Here is an 18678-nt window from a genome sequence, read left to right on the forward strand (position 1 = left end):
ATTGGTAAAAATGGATTTCAAGAAATTATAAAGTGCTCTATATGGCATAAGTTAATCTGAAACATAATCTTCTAATTGATGAAAGAAAATGATAAATAACAGAAGCAAATATCCACTTCGTCAACTGGTTTTCTGCATCTTTAAGAGACTGGAAATGGTTGATACCCCGATACCTTATTGCTTTTCGTCTTTGAATAGAAGTTCTGTAGTCTATCTAATCCCATAGTCTTGAAGCTCAGAAAATAGGTGTCTTGAGCCTCTAAGCTTTCTTATAGGATGGTGGTAAGCTCGTCTGGATAGAGAAGATTGTTAGAAGATTATTAATCTTTGGAGCCTTTTTATTTTATAAAGTAAAGTAAAGTAAAGTAGATTTCATTAATGAAAGGAGCTTTGGCGTAACCGGTAAAGTCGATGTCATGTGACCAGAAGGCCACGGGTTCAAGCCGTAGAAACACCTTTTTGCAGAGATGCAGAGACGGATGCATACAATAGACCCTTGCGGTCTGGATAGCGGGAGCTTAGTGCGTGCATGGGCCGGCCTTTTAGTAGATATCATTAATGAGTACCAAGAAGGTACTAACAGAAGTACAAAAATAGAGAAAGCTTACACTTCTAAAAGTTATCAGACGCTATTTGGCTATTCCTATTGTCTACTTAATTTTATGCAGTTACAATTACAAATACGCTAAATGCGATGATGAAAACTCAAAAGTAATAGGGAAAAATGTATTGGACTGATATTAGTACAGCCGGATTTTACTGTATTTGGAGCTCTTTTTTTTTTTTGGTAATATAGCTCATTAGTTTGGAGAGAGTTGTTCTTGATTTTCTAGTACTAAGGATTATTAATTCCTTTTTTTTTTTTTTTGCGATTATATGGGTTCAAATATCATAAAACACACGTGTTCAAACGTAAGAAAAAGTATCATTTCAGAATTTGAAAATCCTGATCTTTTGGGATTTAAAAAAATTACTTCATTGTTCAAACGTAAGAAAAAGTTTACCTTATGTAGTTTCATGAAAGTTAAATAAGACGGGTTGTGTACAACCGTAATTCACAAAGAGGAGGAGAAATGACAGAGAGAGATCAGATCAGCAGAACATATTTATTTCTGCACATCAAATTAATTGAATACAATCTCTACATGCTACATATGCTTTCTTTTGCTTAAACGATGTCTACTAATTCACCTATCTACAATCTTTATCTCGCGATTATAATCTCTTATCCTACCAACCAAACAACCCCTCAGAGTTTATACTCTTCAAAGATAAAAATCCTCGTTAAATTTTTCTCTCTTTCGTTCTTCAATAGGTGAGTGAGTATGCAAGATTGGGTCAATGCTTTTTGGGCTGAAAGATCTTCCTTCAACCCTGAAAGTAGAATATGTACAAAACCCTTTATACAAATAAGTGTTCAATTAATTAGTAGTACTTTTCATTGCATTTGTACGAACTTTCTCTTTACTTGAGAACCGTTGAAATAGCTCTTTAATTTATGGAAAATGATTCCTAATACGTTAATTACTTCACGGTAATAGATTCGAGAATAGATACACATTCTTGACATTTATATCAGGTCATAAACTCTTTCCAACCCTAATTGGTTTCACTTAATGGGAGTAGGAACTATATATAATCATTTTTTTAATTAGATACCGGATGAATCATTGAGTTAACGTAATTTTCTATTTTTGTGTCCCATCTTGGGATTTTCTTGACCTATATCTTGAGTAAAAATCTCCCAACTATATTTGAAAATTATTAATTATTCATAAAGAAAAAAGATTTGTTTTTAGACAGTGGTACTTCTTTTTAGGACTTCTTTTTTTGGATGTTTCTTTTGCCTCAGGGTCACATATAGATAATGGTATTGGATATAGTAAATAGTTATTTGGTGGTCAGTATTTTTGCTCAAGCTCTATCCTCAAGCCAATTTATGGCTATAACACTGTAACAATAAGATATACTTATCCTGTGGTTTTTGTAACTTTTGTCCTTTTTGTTTTAAATACTATTTGGCCACATTGCCAATTCGTTTTGTTCTATCTTTTTTTTTTTTCCTTTCACTTAAATATTGGACTTAATGTGTTTGATGCATGGCTCAAACTTATTCGTAAGCAAAGATATAATACAAGTTACAGTTTCTACAAAATTTAGCAGTATTTGTACAACTCTTATATTTATGTTAAAAAAATTCACTTAATACGTATACATTATTTTCCCGAACTCAATCTTGGATTCGCCTCGACTGAACAACCCACTTATCATTCTGCTGGCAATAATAAGATGAAGAAAACATAAAAGACAGCTAATTATGAGGAAGATATTTGTAGGCTAATGTTAATGAGAGAAAGATACGAGTAGTGCCATACGCATGATTTTTCATGAGTAGTACTATCAATTAATATCATAATTTATTTTGTATGTGAATTTGGATCTTAAGGGTCGTTTGGTTCGAAGACAGGTTATATATATTGCGATTCGTTATGTCGTGAATAGTTATATATGTTGGGATTAGATATCCTGGAATTATTTTTTATTGATTGTTTAATTTGTTGTAATAAAAATAACATGCATTGCTTATTTTTTAAGAATAAGTTGTTTGTTTAGAAAAATACTCTTCAATCTGATAGGTAGAAAAAGGGTTTGAGGGACTTCAGGAATATTTTTGTCATTTTCATTGTTTTGTCAAGGGATATGATTCCACCCCTGGCAGGTATAAGTTATATCGGAGATTGATGTTAAAGTTATACTAGGATTAATAACCAAATAAGGAATAAGATATGGTACTATTTTTAGTTATACTAGTACTAGGATTAATAACCAAATAAGGAATAAGATATGGTACTATTTTTTTTTTCTCAAGGCCATTTATGCTTGTACAGTATATCAAATGTTCCCGAAAGGTTTTAAGTTCAACTCATTCTTGTTCGAAATATTTTACAACATTTATATGGGCTAATTTACACGTACATCAATTCTTTTACTACGTACTTGTATTTCCTTAAGTTTACATATTTTCAGCTGGTGTCTGGTCTATTATATATCTAAATACTACTTTAAAAAAAAATTATTAGTAAACATTTTCGACAAGACAATATCAAATCATAGCCTTTTCTTTATATTGTCCGTATATATAACTTAATCTCTTCTCTTCTCTTTTTCTGGTAATATAGCATGAATAAAATTGTGCAGTTTATAGCATGCTTGAACAAAATGCATGATATCCTTGGTCATTATTCACCAAACTGTTCAACAATAATTCATTCACAATGTCGAAGCTTCACTTTCAAGTCTATAGTTATCATTATGTTTTATTTGAGATGTTGGTAGTCCGTGGCGGAAGTCAGAATTTTCGTTTGCCAACTCCAAAAATTTCTCATGAGATTTGCTTTTCTGTTCAAGGGTACAAGAAAGACATGGATAATGACCACATTGGGGCCTAAGAATTTCCGTGAGAGATCCGATCTCTCCCTTCCTCTTTCAATCGAAACACTCGACGCAGATAGCTCCGGTGGCCCCCGCTTCTGCCTCTATCAGGCGGCGACAGCCCCCCCCCCCCCCCCCTCCACACCCACAGCATAGAGGAGCTGCACCAGAAACGGGGACTACCCGAGCTAATGATAGAGGCAAGAACACTTTCCGGCCAAGTCCCATTAATTGATCATGAGTCCAAGTTCGGGAGAAAGAGGGGGCCTTTGTTTTTTCATCTTTCCTAAATCGATCGATCAAATTCTAGATTTAAAAGATAAAAAAATAAACATAAGAAGAAGTCAAATGGTTTCAACATCTACTCATAGAAAAGGGTGAAAATCACTTTACTTTAAAAATCAAACTCCCTCTCAACTATGAACAATAGACATTCTCCCCCTTTTTATCCTATGCAATGTCTATTTTATCCTTGACATTTTCAATCCTCCATCTATATAATACCTTTTTATATTATATAAAATTTATTTTCTTTACCCGGGAATTCATAGGATTTTATTTAGATTCAACTTATTATAAGTAGAATAATCCTTTTTATGAATTTATTACAAAATCTAATTTTACTTTTTATGATTGGTATTTTAATATTACATGCATATGTTGCGCGATTGTCAATATATAAATGAGTTTTGGCTGTCATTAATGGAATATTTTAAATTATAATTTAAAATTCATTTATAATGTAAATAGATAATCTTTTAGGAATTAGTTATAGTATGTGTGTGTATATATATAAGTTTCACTTCTCTCGTATTCTCTATTGTCAATATATAAATGAGTTTTGGTTGTCATTAATGGAATGTTTTAAATTATAATTTAAAATTAATTTATAATATAAATAGATAATCTTTTAGGAATTAGTTATAGAATATACCTCTATTTTTATTAATTATTTTGTATTACCTGCATTGAAACATATTTATAAAGTTATTATTACATGTTAGTTTTACTTGTATAAATAAACATCAGAGTTTTGATTATTATTAATAAAAAATAATTATTCTTCTCATTTATTTCATTATAGATCGGCATTAAGTTATATACTCAGCTAGTATTTCTCACTTTTCTTTTTCCGTCTCGAAAATAATATTTATTTTCTTATAGGAAATTTGTTATATAGATTAAAGAGATAAAAAGAATCATGATTTTAAAGAAGTAAAAGAAAAAAGACAAGTTGATAATGTAAGGGTATAATAGGAATTTTAAAAATTCAATTAGGATAAAAGGGGGAGAATGACTATTGTTCAAAGTTGAGGGGGGAGTTTGATTTTTAATATAAAGTTGGGGTTGAAAATAAATTTTACTCCATAAATAATAATTTTGATCTTAAATATACAATGTAATTTTCCGACAAAGGATTTAGGATCCTAGCTCAATTTGTGATGGTGGCAGTGACACACACAAATATTGACAAAGAAATATTGAAAAAGTTACATTATCAAACAAGTTGTAGCTAAACTTTAAATACTTCGCAAGTGTTAGATATTTTTTAAATAACGATCCTAAAGTGCTTACCGGTGCACTTTGCCCATATATATATATATATATATATATATATAGTAGGGATGATTTCCCGTGCCTGCACGGGCCTAATATTATCATAAGTTCTTATCCGTTTTATGTTATTATTCTTTTTTATGTGAATAAATTTTACATAGAATAACTTAATCAAATACAAATTGGTTTGGTTTGCATATAAAAGAACAACATATTATTTATTAGTGAATTATATTCTTTTTTATGTGAATAAATTTTACATAGAATAACTTAATCAAATACTAATTGGTTTGGTAAGTTATTATTCTTTTTTATGTGAATAAATTTTGCATAGAATAACTTAATGAAATACTAATTGGTTTGGTTTGCATATAAAAGAACAACATATTATTACATATTGTTTATTAGTGAATTATATTTATTCTTACTGGGATATAATCTTATCCGTATTGATATTTACATTAAGTTAACAAATACTTGCTCCGTTCCTTTTTTACTTGTCCAATATTACATGACACTCTCTTAATAGAGTATTTATCAGGAATTTATTTAATTAAATTAATCTTAATAATTATGCTTTGAAATCTAAGTTTGATTAGTTGTAATTTATGTAGTTACTTTATGATAAAGGTAATATTGAAATAAAATAATAAATCTTTCTAAATTTGCTAAAATGGACAAGTAAAAAGAATAATCTATTTTTAGTATAATGTGATAAGGATATATGACATGTATTTATATATAAAAATTTAGTATATAATAGTAATAACTAAATATAAATTATCACCTCGTTAAACAACATAACTACAATAAATTTACACACTTTTATATGAATTTGGGTATAAATAAGTATTTAACCTTAATCTAGTCAAATGGGAAACTAAAGTATGAGCACGTGTTATGTGATTCATGTCGATTTGAGAAGTTTAATGACCCACCATATTCAATGACATCACAATGAATGGCATGACCTATAATTTAAAAGAAAACAATGGATTTTTTATTTAGTTGTTGATAAGGTTCAAGCAAAGAAACTAGAGGGACACGTTTCCTAAGCAAAGGTCATTTTGCAAAATGTTTCAAAGACCAATAATACCCTTATTTTTAATATTGTTGACAAGCAGCTAACATGTTGAAACCACCATTTATAATATTACTACTTAATATAAGAGCTGATCCATGCCTTTTGTCGTCCTCACATATGGTTTGATCCTATAAGGCTGCTACACGTGGCAGTTTTTTGGGGATCTCTTTTATCACTCATTAGATCACTTTTTGGTTCATTTGCACTTTTACCCCGACTTTGTGCTGGTTTTTAGCTTTTGCCCTTCAAATGGGCATTTGACCCTATGAAATTGCTCCACGTGGATGCTACTTTTTCTTTTGTATTCTCATTTTTCCATCATTGATTTTCTTAACACAATTTACGTTGGCCTTTGTAAAAAGTGTAATTTTTTGTGAATTTCTTCTTATCTCTTACTCCATCTGTTTCAATTTACGTGGTATTATTTTCTTTTTAGTCTATAAAAAAAAATTATCTTTTTATAATTAAAAATAATTTAATTTAAAAAATTTTCTTTTACCCTAAATGAAATAATTTATAGATACACAAATGTCTAAGGATTGTTTTAAATCATAAATTTCAAAAATCTTCCTTTATTTCTTAAACTTTGTGTCAAGTCAAACGATACCATATAAATTAAACGGGGGAAATATTAGAGAAACAAATATTTCAATAATCACTTTGAAGAAGTTCAAACTATCTTGAATTTTGGTCATTGTATGATGTCATATTTTATTCGTATTGAATCAGTGAGATTCTCATGTAATTGATTTTTTCCTAGCTAATTTTTAAACTGCAAAAGAAGATTTTGTGAACAGTTTTATCCACAAAACTTATCAACAACAAATGATTAATCTACCATTAGATTAAATTAATTATGCAGTAAAAAAATGTGACACAAGTAACTATATTTTTTTTAATTAAAATTATTATTTCTCTATCAAGAGTTTGGGCCCGGGCTGAGCACGGGCCTCATGGAACTAGTATAAATATATAAGGACAACCCGGTGCCATTGTGCACTAAGCTTTCGCTATGTGTTGATCCGGAAAAGGGCAAGGCCAAAAAGGTCTACTCTACGCAGCCTTATCCTGCATTTATGCTAGATGCTATTTTCACGGGTTGAACCCGTGACCTTCTGATCACATGACAACAACTTTACCCTCTACGTCAAGGCTCCCTCAGCTTCACCCATAATTATACCAAGAAAAAAGGATCAAATACTAAATACTGCTACCCATATCTCTTGTAATTGGCTTGAATATTCAATACCTTTCCTTGTTATTATTATTACTCCCTCCGTTTCATATTAAGTGACCTTTTAGATTTTTTATTTTGTTTCAAAATAAGTGATACTTTAGGATTTCAAAAAAAAATTAATCCTATTCTTCCAAACTTGCCCTTATTTATAATCAAGAATTATTAAATAACTCTTTTTTCTAAGCATTAATTTGGGGTAAATTAGTAAAAATACACATAATTTTTTAGAAATAAGCAATTTCTTAAAGGGTGTACATGAGCTAAAATAGTCACTTATTATAAATGGAGGGAGTATTGTTTAATTCTGTCTGAAAGTTAAACATATTACAGAGAGCTAATAAGTGCCAGTTCTTTCCATCCTTCAATATATTGAATCAGAAATCCTCAGACATGCTCCAAAACCAAACAAATGAATAGCTAGCAAATTAAATACTATATTAGTCAGAGTGAACAAGCTGTCATGCATGTCTTCAATATTGAATTACTATTATATACATTAATGTACCAACATTTATGACAGGTAACCTTTTCAATAGTCCAAGAACATGACATTACTGATTAGGTTCGTTGGAATTACTATGTTGTAAGCAGTAGCACACATCTTCCTATAGTATCTAGTACTAACATTTGTTGATTTTCTCTTTGCTGAAAGCATATTAGATTATTTGTAGATTTTCTCTTTGCTGAAATCATATTAGATTAGACATATAACTATGTTAATAGTATAGAAAATTGACCTCTTGTACTATTTAGTGACATGGCCCAATAACCCCCCCCCACTCAAAAAGACAAGAAGTCCAGTCTACTATTATGAATTAAACATATTATTTTATAATAGTGATGTACGGATCAACTTGTTTGTAAATAGCTTCATCGGTAACTATTACTTGTACTGACTAAGCTTATTTGTACCTCGACTATTTCACCACTAGATACCTGTTACTTATTCGGACCAGCTTGTTCCTACCTCTCGACTATTTCACCGCCTAATACATGTTACTTGTACGGACCAGCTTGTTCGCACCTCGATTATTTCACCGCACGATACCTGTTGCTTGTGCAGATCTACTTGTTCGCACCTCGACTATTTCACCGTTGTATACCTGTTACTTATACGGATTGATTTATTCGTACCTCGATTGTTACACCGAATACTTGTTATATCTCATAAGCATAAATTCCGAATAATACCTATCAAGAATTAGACAGAAGAAAACAAATTACTTATTGCTGGAATCTGAATACTAGTTTCCTATGATTTCAGCTCACTTCATAGACCGCAACACAGATAAAGGGCTAAATACGAAGAACCTAGATCATGAATAGCATCTAAATGATTGAACATAGCAACAGAGAAAATTAGTCAAAAGTGATTAATTAAATTAATGTTGGAAGAATTAGAATACTGTAAACTTCTTGTCCTATATACACAGTGACACATACTTAACGAAAAGGACCACTAGAGAAACTGGTCCTCCATGGTCTTTCTGCAATTACTATTTCCGAGAATTGTAATGGAGCCCCATAAATTTACAGCAAGTCCATCAGAATATATAATGAGAAAATTTGCCCCTTCTAATTTTGTTGTTCGAAATCTTCAAAAATACTATAGGGTATCTGTCAAATCCTTCAAAACTTATGCATTTTAGAGGATCCGACACGGGTGCGGCAACATTTTTGAAGCGTTTGACACATTTATTGCTCCGACTCTTAAAAATATTACGGCAATAACATTTTTGAAGCATCCGACACGTTTGTTGCTCGAACTCTTAAAAATATTGTTCGGTGTGTATCTAACTCCTTGAAAACCTAAGCATCTTTGGAAAATCCGATACCAGTGCAACAACATTTTTTAAAGGCCCAAGTGCGGCGGCACTTTTGCATAAGTATTCACTGAAAATAGAGACCATCTCATTTTTGGATACATAAGTGTCTTTGGATGCTGCTCTATGTCAGCAAGCAAGAATCTTACTAGGTCTGGGAGGCCCCATGAACTCTTACAGAATGATTTTATAGCATGAAGAACTAAGCCCAAAAATATGACACCACAAAAAAAGTGAAAGCACTTGTAAAGATTTCACAGAATTGGAAGACAAATGAAAATGAATGGAAAATTTGTGCTTCATCAAGGCTCAAGCAAGCCTATTTTGTACTATAACTTAAAACTTTCCCAGTGGAAAATGTTAAAAAGGAAAATGAGAAACATTGCATAAAGAAGCAAACAAAAATATTGGACTACTGTACAAAAGGACCAAAAACAAGAGAGGTGAAAATTGCATTTTGTCTCCTCTTTTCTTCATTGTTGTGCAGGCTCAATATCCTTAAGCAGTCCAACCACTTGATGCATAGTTGGTCGTTTTGCCGGAACATCAGCTGTGCATAGATAACCGATTTTCAAGGCTTCTAGTATTTGTGTCTGCGATGCAGTTCCACGAATTTTTGGATCGATAACTCTTGATCCCTCGTTGTTCCTTACTAATCCTCTAACCCAGCCGACCAAATTAGCATCCTTGTCCTCCCGATAATCGTCTTCAACTGGTTTTTTCCCGGTAATTAGCTCGAAAAGGATGACTCCAAATCCATACACATCTGACTTTGGTGTTGGATATTTAGGGGAGCTGGTTTCCGGATGCAGAAACTCCGGGGGAATATATCCAGGCGAACCGCGAGTGATCTCATCCTCAGGCCCCGTGCCAAAGATTTTGGCCAATCCGAAGTCAGATAATCTTGGCTCCAAATTCATATCAAGATAAACACTGCTAGCTTTAACATCTCTATGTATAATGGGAGGTGAACAACCATGGTGTAGAAATGCAAGGACCCGAGCAGTGCCAAGCGCGATTTTGTGCCTAAATCTCCAAGTGGTTAACAACCCTTCAGAACCAACATTCTGAATACTGTTATTATCATCATCCTCTACTTCCCATGTGTCCGTGCTCCAGTCCTCGGTAGTAGTTCGAAGTACCCCGAGTGGCAAATCGTGAAGCAAATTCTGCAAATTCCCGTTCTCCATGTAATCATAAATCGCGATTCTTTGCTCACCAGCCAAGCAGTATCCAGTCAATGGCACAAGATTGGGATGTTTTATCCGACCAAGATACTCAAGCTCTCGCGCAGCTTCGTGATCCGTCATAGTGGAACCATGAACCAGAACTTTCACTGCCACGTGAATCCCGCCTGGTAAGAAGCCTCGATAAACAGGACCAAACCTCCCTTCAGCTAACAATGTGCCACGGTCGAAATTAGACGTCGCGGACAAGAGATCCGCGAACGTGAAATTCAACAGTGGCTTCTCAAAAATCACTACGGGGACCGAATTTGCTTGCTTAACATCAGCAACCCAAGTAGTTGAATCAGTCTGGAACGAAAAGGGGCCAGAAATAGTCTGTTCTTCCTTGTAAGAATTCTGTTTAACCGCCCATATCGTGGTTTTCCTTCGACAACCAAAAGCCAAGAACAGTAAACCAAGAAGCAGAAACACCATAGAGAAAGCTAAAGCCAAAGCAAGTTTAAGTCCTCTGTGTTTCGGACCTTTCTTGTGGAATAGAACAGGGTTGGCAGCAATAGGACATCCATTCGATGACCCGATAAACGCCGACTGGAGCGTTTTGGGGGAGAATTCAGAAGCACAAAGGGTTAGATTGTTGTAAGAAAAATTGAACCTCTCCATCCTTGGGAGTTTCTCTATAAGTTCCAAAGGGATATCACCAGTCAAATTGTTGTATGAAACATCAAGAACTAACAGATTCCTATTGCTCAGTAACGGAATGCTGTTACTAAGACGGTTTTTGGATATATCAAGGACTTTCAACTGACTCAACGACGAGAGTTCTTGAGGAATTTGACCAATCAAACTTGTTCCAGACAAATTGAGATACTCTAAGCTAGATAACATATCAATTAGTGGAAAGTCTTGTTCTGAAAATCTATTATCTGCAAGATTAAGGTACACGAGATTTCGCGCATTGTCTATATCTCTAAAGATCTCTCCACTAAGTTGATTCTCAGATAAATCTAGATAAACCAAATGAGACCAGTTAAAGCTGGAACTGAAGTTTACCTCAGAAATGTGACCATCAAACTGATTTCTACTCAAATCAATCACTTCCAATGGTCCTTCAAACAGACCAACAACAGAACCCTTCAACATATTTCCAGAAATGTTGATATGAGTAATTGAATCCATTCTTGAAAAATCTGAATCTTTCCCAAGAATCATATTTTCTGCTAGATTCAAGAACTTGAGTTTGGGAAATGCAGCACCAAAACCATTAGGCAAACCACTTAGCCTATTTTCTGAAAGATCAAGAGATTCTAAAGAATGACAACTCAAAATTCCAGAAGGCAAATCTGAGTCAAACAAATTTTGACTAAGATTAAGTGAATGCAAACTGGAAAGGGAACTTACAGCTTCTGGAATTTTTCCAGAAAAATTGTTGACAGAAAGGTCTAAGATTTCAAGAACACCAAAATTCCCTATGTTGCTTGAAAGTTCACCAGTGATTTTGTTATGTGAGAGGTTAAGGTACTTAAGTGAACCTAAACTCCATATATCAGAAGGCAAACCAGTGAGTTTATTGTTACTCAGATCCAAAAATTGAAGCTTTGTGAGTTTACCAATAGTACTATCAGGAATCACACCAGATAAACCAAAACTTTTTGCTGTCAAATTGACAACATTTTCTTCTTTGGAATCACAACTAACACCTTGCCAAGAACAAAAATGAGCTGAAAAGTTGTGATCTTTACTAGATTTAAAGCCCATTTTTTGCAAGAAATCAGAGACAAAGAATCCATCAGTGTTTGGTTGTTGACAAAACAAAGGCCTAAAGAACAGTGCTAAAACCAAAAAAGAACCAAGAATGCCTAATCCCATTGTAGATAAGTAGCAAAACCCTCTAAAAAAAAAGACAAAAATCTCTCTTTTTTCAAAACTTTAACACCATTTTTGACTCATAAAAGTTGTTCTACTTTCCAAGAATCAACAAAACAAGAACTTTTAACACAACCCCACAAAGCCAAGACTTCAAGAAGAGCAAAATATTAGCTAAAAATCTGATCTTTCTTTCTTCTACTTTCCAAGAATCAGCAAAACAAACACTTTTAACACAACCCCACAAAGCTAATAAGTTCAAGAATGCATAAAAATCAAATCTTTCTTTGTTCTACTTTCCAAAAATCAACAAAACAAACACTTTAAGCACAACCCCACAAAGCCAATAAGTTCAAAAAGAGTAAACTATTGGCTAAAATTGCAATAAAAATCAAATCTTTCTTAGAGAAATAAGAGATAATGGGAATTTTGGGGTTACTGAAGTAAGTATGAATAATGTGAACTTACCCTTGTCTGACCTTTGCATGAAGCCAACAAAGAAAACAAACACAAAAAGAAAACAAACACAACAACATAAATGCCTTGTCTCAGTTAAAAACAAAAAAAATAGTTCAATTCTTTTTATAAAAAAATTTAAAAAAAAAAGATTGAATTTTTATGAGGGTGAGTAGTAAATTTTTATAAGGGTGGGTAGTAAAAATTGACAGTGTGTTTGGGGTTCATAAATGGAAATATTTATTTGTGGGTTGGTGAAGTTTTGCAGTAAAGTTGTTAGATGGGAATTCAATGATTCTGCATAATGTTCATTCATTTATCGTCATCATTTTACTTCATAGCAAGTGGAAATAACAGTACTTTACTTATGTTCCTCTTCATTAATTATTACTAGTGTACTACCCTTAAAGAAAATACAGCAATAAAGTATTATTTTAGGCTACTTTAATTAAAGATTTAAGTGGAGTATACAGTATTCTTGTAAATGTATTTTATGCCATTGATATAGTTTTATTAGGTTACCAATTAATACTTATGTTGGTATGATTGTGTATATAGTTTTTATACTTTTTACTATACATAGAACTTTAGACTCATTAACTAAAGAGTTAAAAAAAAAAAAATACACCATCAGATCATTTAAAAAACAACTGCAAATAATTCTCTAACAAACATTAATTAATTATCTTTAAAAAGGAAAGTAATTTATTATAAAAGGTTTTTTTAAAACAAATTTATTATAAAAGGTTAAAATACACTTATAGAGTAAACGAATAATTTATACTATCAGTATATAAAATTTTAATTTAAGTCGTTAATTAAATAATGAAGAATGGAAAGCGAAAATTAAGTAAATGGGGTTGTCACTTTATGAACACTTCAGTCATTTTCAATATCAAAAGGGAAAATAAGAACAAAAATTGGTAGTAGAAGACTTTCTAAAATTAAAAGATTTGCTCTTTATTCCTAAACTTTTTATGGCTATTCAAGGAGGAGAGAGATTACATATTTGTTTACCATTTTTGGTCTTACATTCTCGTTGACTTTTTCATTTTGTACTTCAATGTTCAAATTTTAGAAGATCTGTAAAGAGCAATAATTGCGGAAATTGAAATATTTTCCATATTTTGGTATTTGATGTAATTTTAACAATTGCATAAATAATTGCTTGAAATTTTGCTAAATATATATTTTATTTATATATTATATTATATTCTGTTTAAACTTATAGTCTGAGTCATGGGATACGTGTGATATGCAAACAAACACAATGCTGATCAGTTCAGCCAACTACAAGCACTAAATGCATCTTCATGTATTTTTTATTTTGCCATTTTATTCAAATATCTCTCTCAGGCCTATATGATTTGCATATTACAATTAGTTAGTATAATTTTAAAATTGTTATTAGTTACAAATTGACTAGTTTTATCTGCCTTTCAACTAACCACAACTCTTTGTTACTATTTTGTTTGGTTTTGGGAGCACCAATATTAACATAGGCGTATCTAGCATTATTGTTAGAAGTTCAATTGAATTCATAACTTTCGATGCGGAGTTTAAATTTATGGTAAACAATTATTAAAATTATAATAAATTGTAGATATGAAAACATAATTTTAAAACTATAATAAGTTGAAGTTATAAAATTTAAATCCTGAATCCGTCTCTAGCAATATACGCAAGCTCATGTAAGAAGACATGAACAGTTCAATTCAGATAACTGATTTAAATTGCTTGAATTGAGGGTAATTTTTGCTATTGTGCATCTATCATCTGTATGTAGGAATTAATTAAAAGTAATTTCTACATTTTTTTTTAAGGTCTAATAAAGTGGGTGAATCAAGTAAAATAACTCAGACCGAAATGGTAATTTTGCCAATTTCATTGACTAAAATGGGTACAGATTTATTGATTTAATAAAGTATCATTTATATAACTAATTTCTGTCCAAGACAAATGAGAGAATTAATTACGATGATTTCTTTAATCAAACTATCCATGTAATTGATATTATTACCATATATTTCCTAATGATTAATTACTTCTACCACAAGTTTAGTCTCCATGTAATAAGTAAAGGAATTCATTATCTTAATTTCCTTTTTCCTTTTACTCATTTTTATTAAGCCAATTAAGATATTCTCCGTCCTTATTTCCTGTTAAAATCCAATCAAAATTTATTTGGCTAATGAAAATTTTAAAACTGAGCAAATCTTTGAACCCTGAAGTACATTCTCTAAGAGCCCCTATGGACATCGAATTTTTTTTCTTTTTTACAAAAACTATTTTTAAATTTGTCTGTATATTCATTAAAATGAATTTTTGGTTAATTTTTTAGGATGATTTTTCAAGTTTGGCAAACCAGTTTTTTCCAGTGAAAACTTTTTCAACTCATAAAACTTCTAACGTTTTTTCAAAGGAAGTGCATGTCCAAATATAGGCGGATCCAAGAATTTAAAGTTTATAGGTTTTTATAGCGATTTCAAGTTAATGTTATAATGATAACCATTCAAGTATTTAGTAGTAGGTTTCTTAATATACATACATAGTCAAGGCAAAACTTACTAGTTCACCTGAATCCATAACCGAGCTTCTAAATCCTCTCTTGTGTTCAAACACATCTTCAACTTTCAAATATCATTTTTCAACTTCGAAATTCAAGAAACTAAAATCAAATTTCATTACTGTAGATATAGAGGCTTTTTCCGCCGTCAATCGGTGGGAAGTTTGTGTTTAATCAAACATGATTTTCCCATCTCATTCTCGCCGAACCAGCTCACTGAAAAAAAATGTGAGAAATAAATTTTCATTAAAACACTGGCAAACTTTCTAACTTTTCCATCTGAATACACTACTATTTTTTCCCACTAAATATTTGCGGGAATAGCTACATAATTTTTTTGAGTGGAAAAATAATAAATTTTTAGTAGTGTTTTAACCCGATCTATGTCCAAATGCCACTATGAAAGCACATTGACTAATTAAATTAAGAAAGTAACTACGACTTGAGCCCATAATTTGGCTCTTTCCCCCCAAACCCACTGACTATAACGCTGTTTTGGTCTACAAAATGTTCCCTGAATTTTGACTGACACATAACTAAAAACTACTTGTTTCCTGCCTGTTTGAGAATTTCAACTCAAATGTTGTATAGAATATTAGTTGAGTGTAAAATATATTAATATATCAATTTGATCAATATTGAATATACCTAAAACGCGTGCTATATAATATCTACAATGTAATAATTACTTTTTAAGCCAAATAATAATTTTTTTCTTTGGAATATTAGACAGATTATACACGGAATATAACTACTGGAGAGGGTTGCTGAATACGATGCTGTCTAAGCATATTTTTTTTCTCCTTTACAGGTTATATTATGTTAAAAAAAACAATATAATGTTGAACATGAAGCTGTCAAAATTTAGTGTACCAAAAGAAAAATGAAGCTGTCAAATTTAAATCTATATTTGATGTTACTTATGTTATTCTTTATAAATAAAGATTTACAATCCAACTTGTGGAATGTTCATAGCATGTAAATAATTATTTTTTTGTGACGGATTTATCCTCATGTGAAATCTTACAATTGATTTACAAACAGCAAAATAAGATTTATATTTAAAAAAAAAAAAAAAAAACAGATCACTCCTTATTGTATGAACACGAAGGATTCTTTCTATATATTTTTTTTATTTTTTTTAGTTATAAAATTAAAGGTGGAGAAATGCTTCTTTTTGTTTTCTTTCAAAAAGAGACAATGAGAAGATAAAAGGGCTAAGAATTAAGATAAAAGGGGTTAAGAATTGTACTTTAATTGATTCGGTAGCCAAAATAAAATGTCCTCCACTTACACCCTAGAGTGAGTCATGGGCATTGGTCCGAATTTTCACCGGGTAGATTCAAATTATAAAAAGAAAATATTTCAGAAGCTGAGAAGATTCAACATCTATCATATATGCATTAAAAATAATTTTAACATTATATATAAAATGTAATTTCGAAGCGAAGGGAATTTGGATTAAATTCTTTGCACCACCCTAACTCAGACCTGGGTGAAGCCTAGTAGTCATGAACGGTGGCGGAGCCGGTTGACACCTCTTGGATGCATGTGGGTTGTGGCTCCGCCACTGTTCATGACTACTTGGCTTCACCCAGGTCTGAGTTAGGGTGGTGCAAAGAATTTAATCCAAATTTCCTTCGCTTCGAAATTACATTTTATATATAATGTTAAAATTTCTTCGTATATTTACTTTATTATATTTTGACACTTCTTAGTAAAAATTCTAGTTCCGCCACTAGTCATGAAGTTAGCGCAAATCACAGAAGTCGAGATTTAAATCGTAGTCAAAGCTGCCAACGGGTTCGGTAGAACCCACTTGTTTTGTTAGATCAAACCATGTACTTATATTTAAACTTAATATCAGAACCTAGTATAAGCTGCATATTTTAGAATTCAAAAGACTTAAATTTAAAGTCATAATTCTGCCTTTGATCATAGTAAAGCCACAATTTGAATGATTTCTTTGTATTCGTATAAATTTTGGTAGACATAATTTTCCGATACTCGCATTGATCGAAAAAGTCCCCACTTTTCCATATCCTTTTCAAGTTCTATAAATGGGGAAGATGGTGCTCTCTTTTCACCTCAAATTCAACAGTAACTTTGTGATGATGACTAGCCACATTGTGAGCTACCGGCGACCACTTATTAAAGTCATTAACTTTGTAGGCCTATTTGGACTAAAGGGCAGATTTTGTGGTATATTTGTCACATCATTATGTTAAGGATTGTGATTTGTTTTGTTAAGTAATCTTTGATGTACAAACATCATAGGTTCAAGTTCATATCAACTCATTTTGGACTTATTTTATTCTCCAAAATTGAGTTGTTTGGGCCCACAAGCCTAATCATTCAACAAATCTCTCCTTTAAATTTTGACTAGAGTGGTTTCATGATTGGTACTTGGAAGTGTTAGTCCATCAAAAATGTTTTCTTAATCTTATGAATTCATTAAGATAACTAGTTGTCATTAGTCGTATTCTAAAAAATAAATGTTAATTAATGTAGTAACATGAGAGTACTAGTTATCTACGGCACTATTTAGTAGAATTACAAAATCCCAATAAGAATTTTTTTTACCATTTAAATATTCTTCCCCTCTATTATGTCTAATAAAGTATGAATACTCCCTTCTAGGGGTGTACAAAGTAAACCGACAAACCGTGTCACGATAAACCGAGTCAAATCGAGAAAAAAATCCGACTAGTGGTTTGGTTTGACTTGGTTTGGTGTTGAGAAAAAAAACTCGATCATAATTGGTTTGGTTTGGTTTTAACTAAAAAAAAGTCAAACCGAACCAAACCAACCCGATATTACATGTATTCAATTTTTAAAATATTTTATACATAAAAATATTTATTTGTAATGGAATTTATAAACATTTCTTTTATTTTTTCGTAGTTTTTTTTTATCTATTATCATATTATTCAAGCTTGAACTTAGAATTTTGAATGTCAAGAAGTTTTATATCCTATGGATATTTGTAACTCAAATAAAGTTCAAACCAAAACCAACTCAACACTAACGCTAACAAAAGAAATTCAATTTACCACTAGGAATGACAATAATGTTGGATATATATTCTTTAGTTTTGCATAATTAGTTTAGAGAGTGAAAATACATAACTTAAGTTTTTTTCTTTGTCATGTAATTAATACTTATTAGTCGTGCTTATTTTAGCATGACTTAGTATTTTTAGATTATGGTCATTTTCTTTATGGCTTGTTAATTAACAATATTTATTTTAACTAATTTTATTAGTTTTTGTTGAATATTTAAATATAATGTCATCACTCTTCTCACATTTTGTGTTATTTTCTTAAGAAACACCTTAATTATATAGTTGTATCTTACCAGGACAGAAATATTTAAAGTAAAAGTTATATGTATTGTATCAAGACTATTCCGGAAAAAAAAACCCGAAAAACCCGAGAAAACCCGAAGTTGAAAAACCCGAATTTTATTAATTT

The 18678-nt window shown here is 31.4% G+C and overlaps 1 protein-coding gene across 1 annotated transcript; it reads right to left on the bottom strand.

The window, feature by feature from the left end:
• Positions 1-9362: 9362 nt before the first annotated feature.
• Positions 9363-12937, bottom strand: LOC132602970 (probable LRR receptor-like serine/threonine-protein kinase At2g24230). The gene has a single exon (XM_060315799.1). It carries the CDS (start codon positions 12184-12186, stop codon positions 9607-9609), a length of 2580 nt encoding a protein of 859 aa, XP_060171782.1. The 5' UTR covers positions 12187-12937; the 3' UTR covers positions 9363-9606.
• Between the last annotated feature and the right edge of the window lie 5741 nt (positions 12938-18678).

The sequence above is a fragment of the Lycium barbarum genome, chromosome 7 (genome assembly GCF_019175385.1).
Source record: "Lycium barbarum isolate Lr01 chromosome 7, ASM1917538v2, whole genome shotgun sequence".
Taxonomy (NCBI): domain Eukaryota; kingdom Viridiplantae; phylum Streptophyta; class Magnoliopsida; order Solanales; family Solanaceae; genus Lycium; species Lycium barbarum.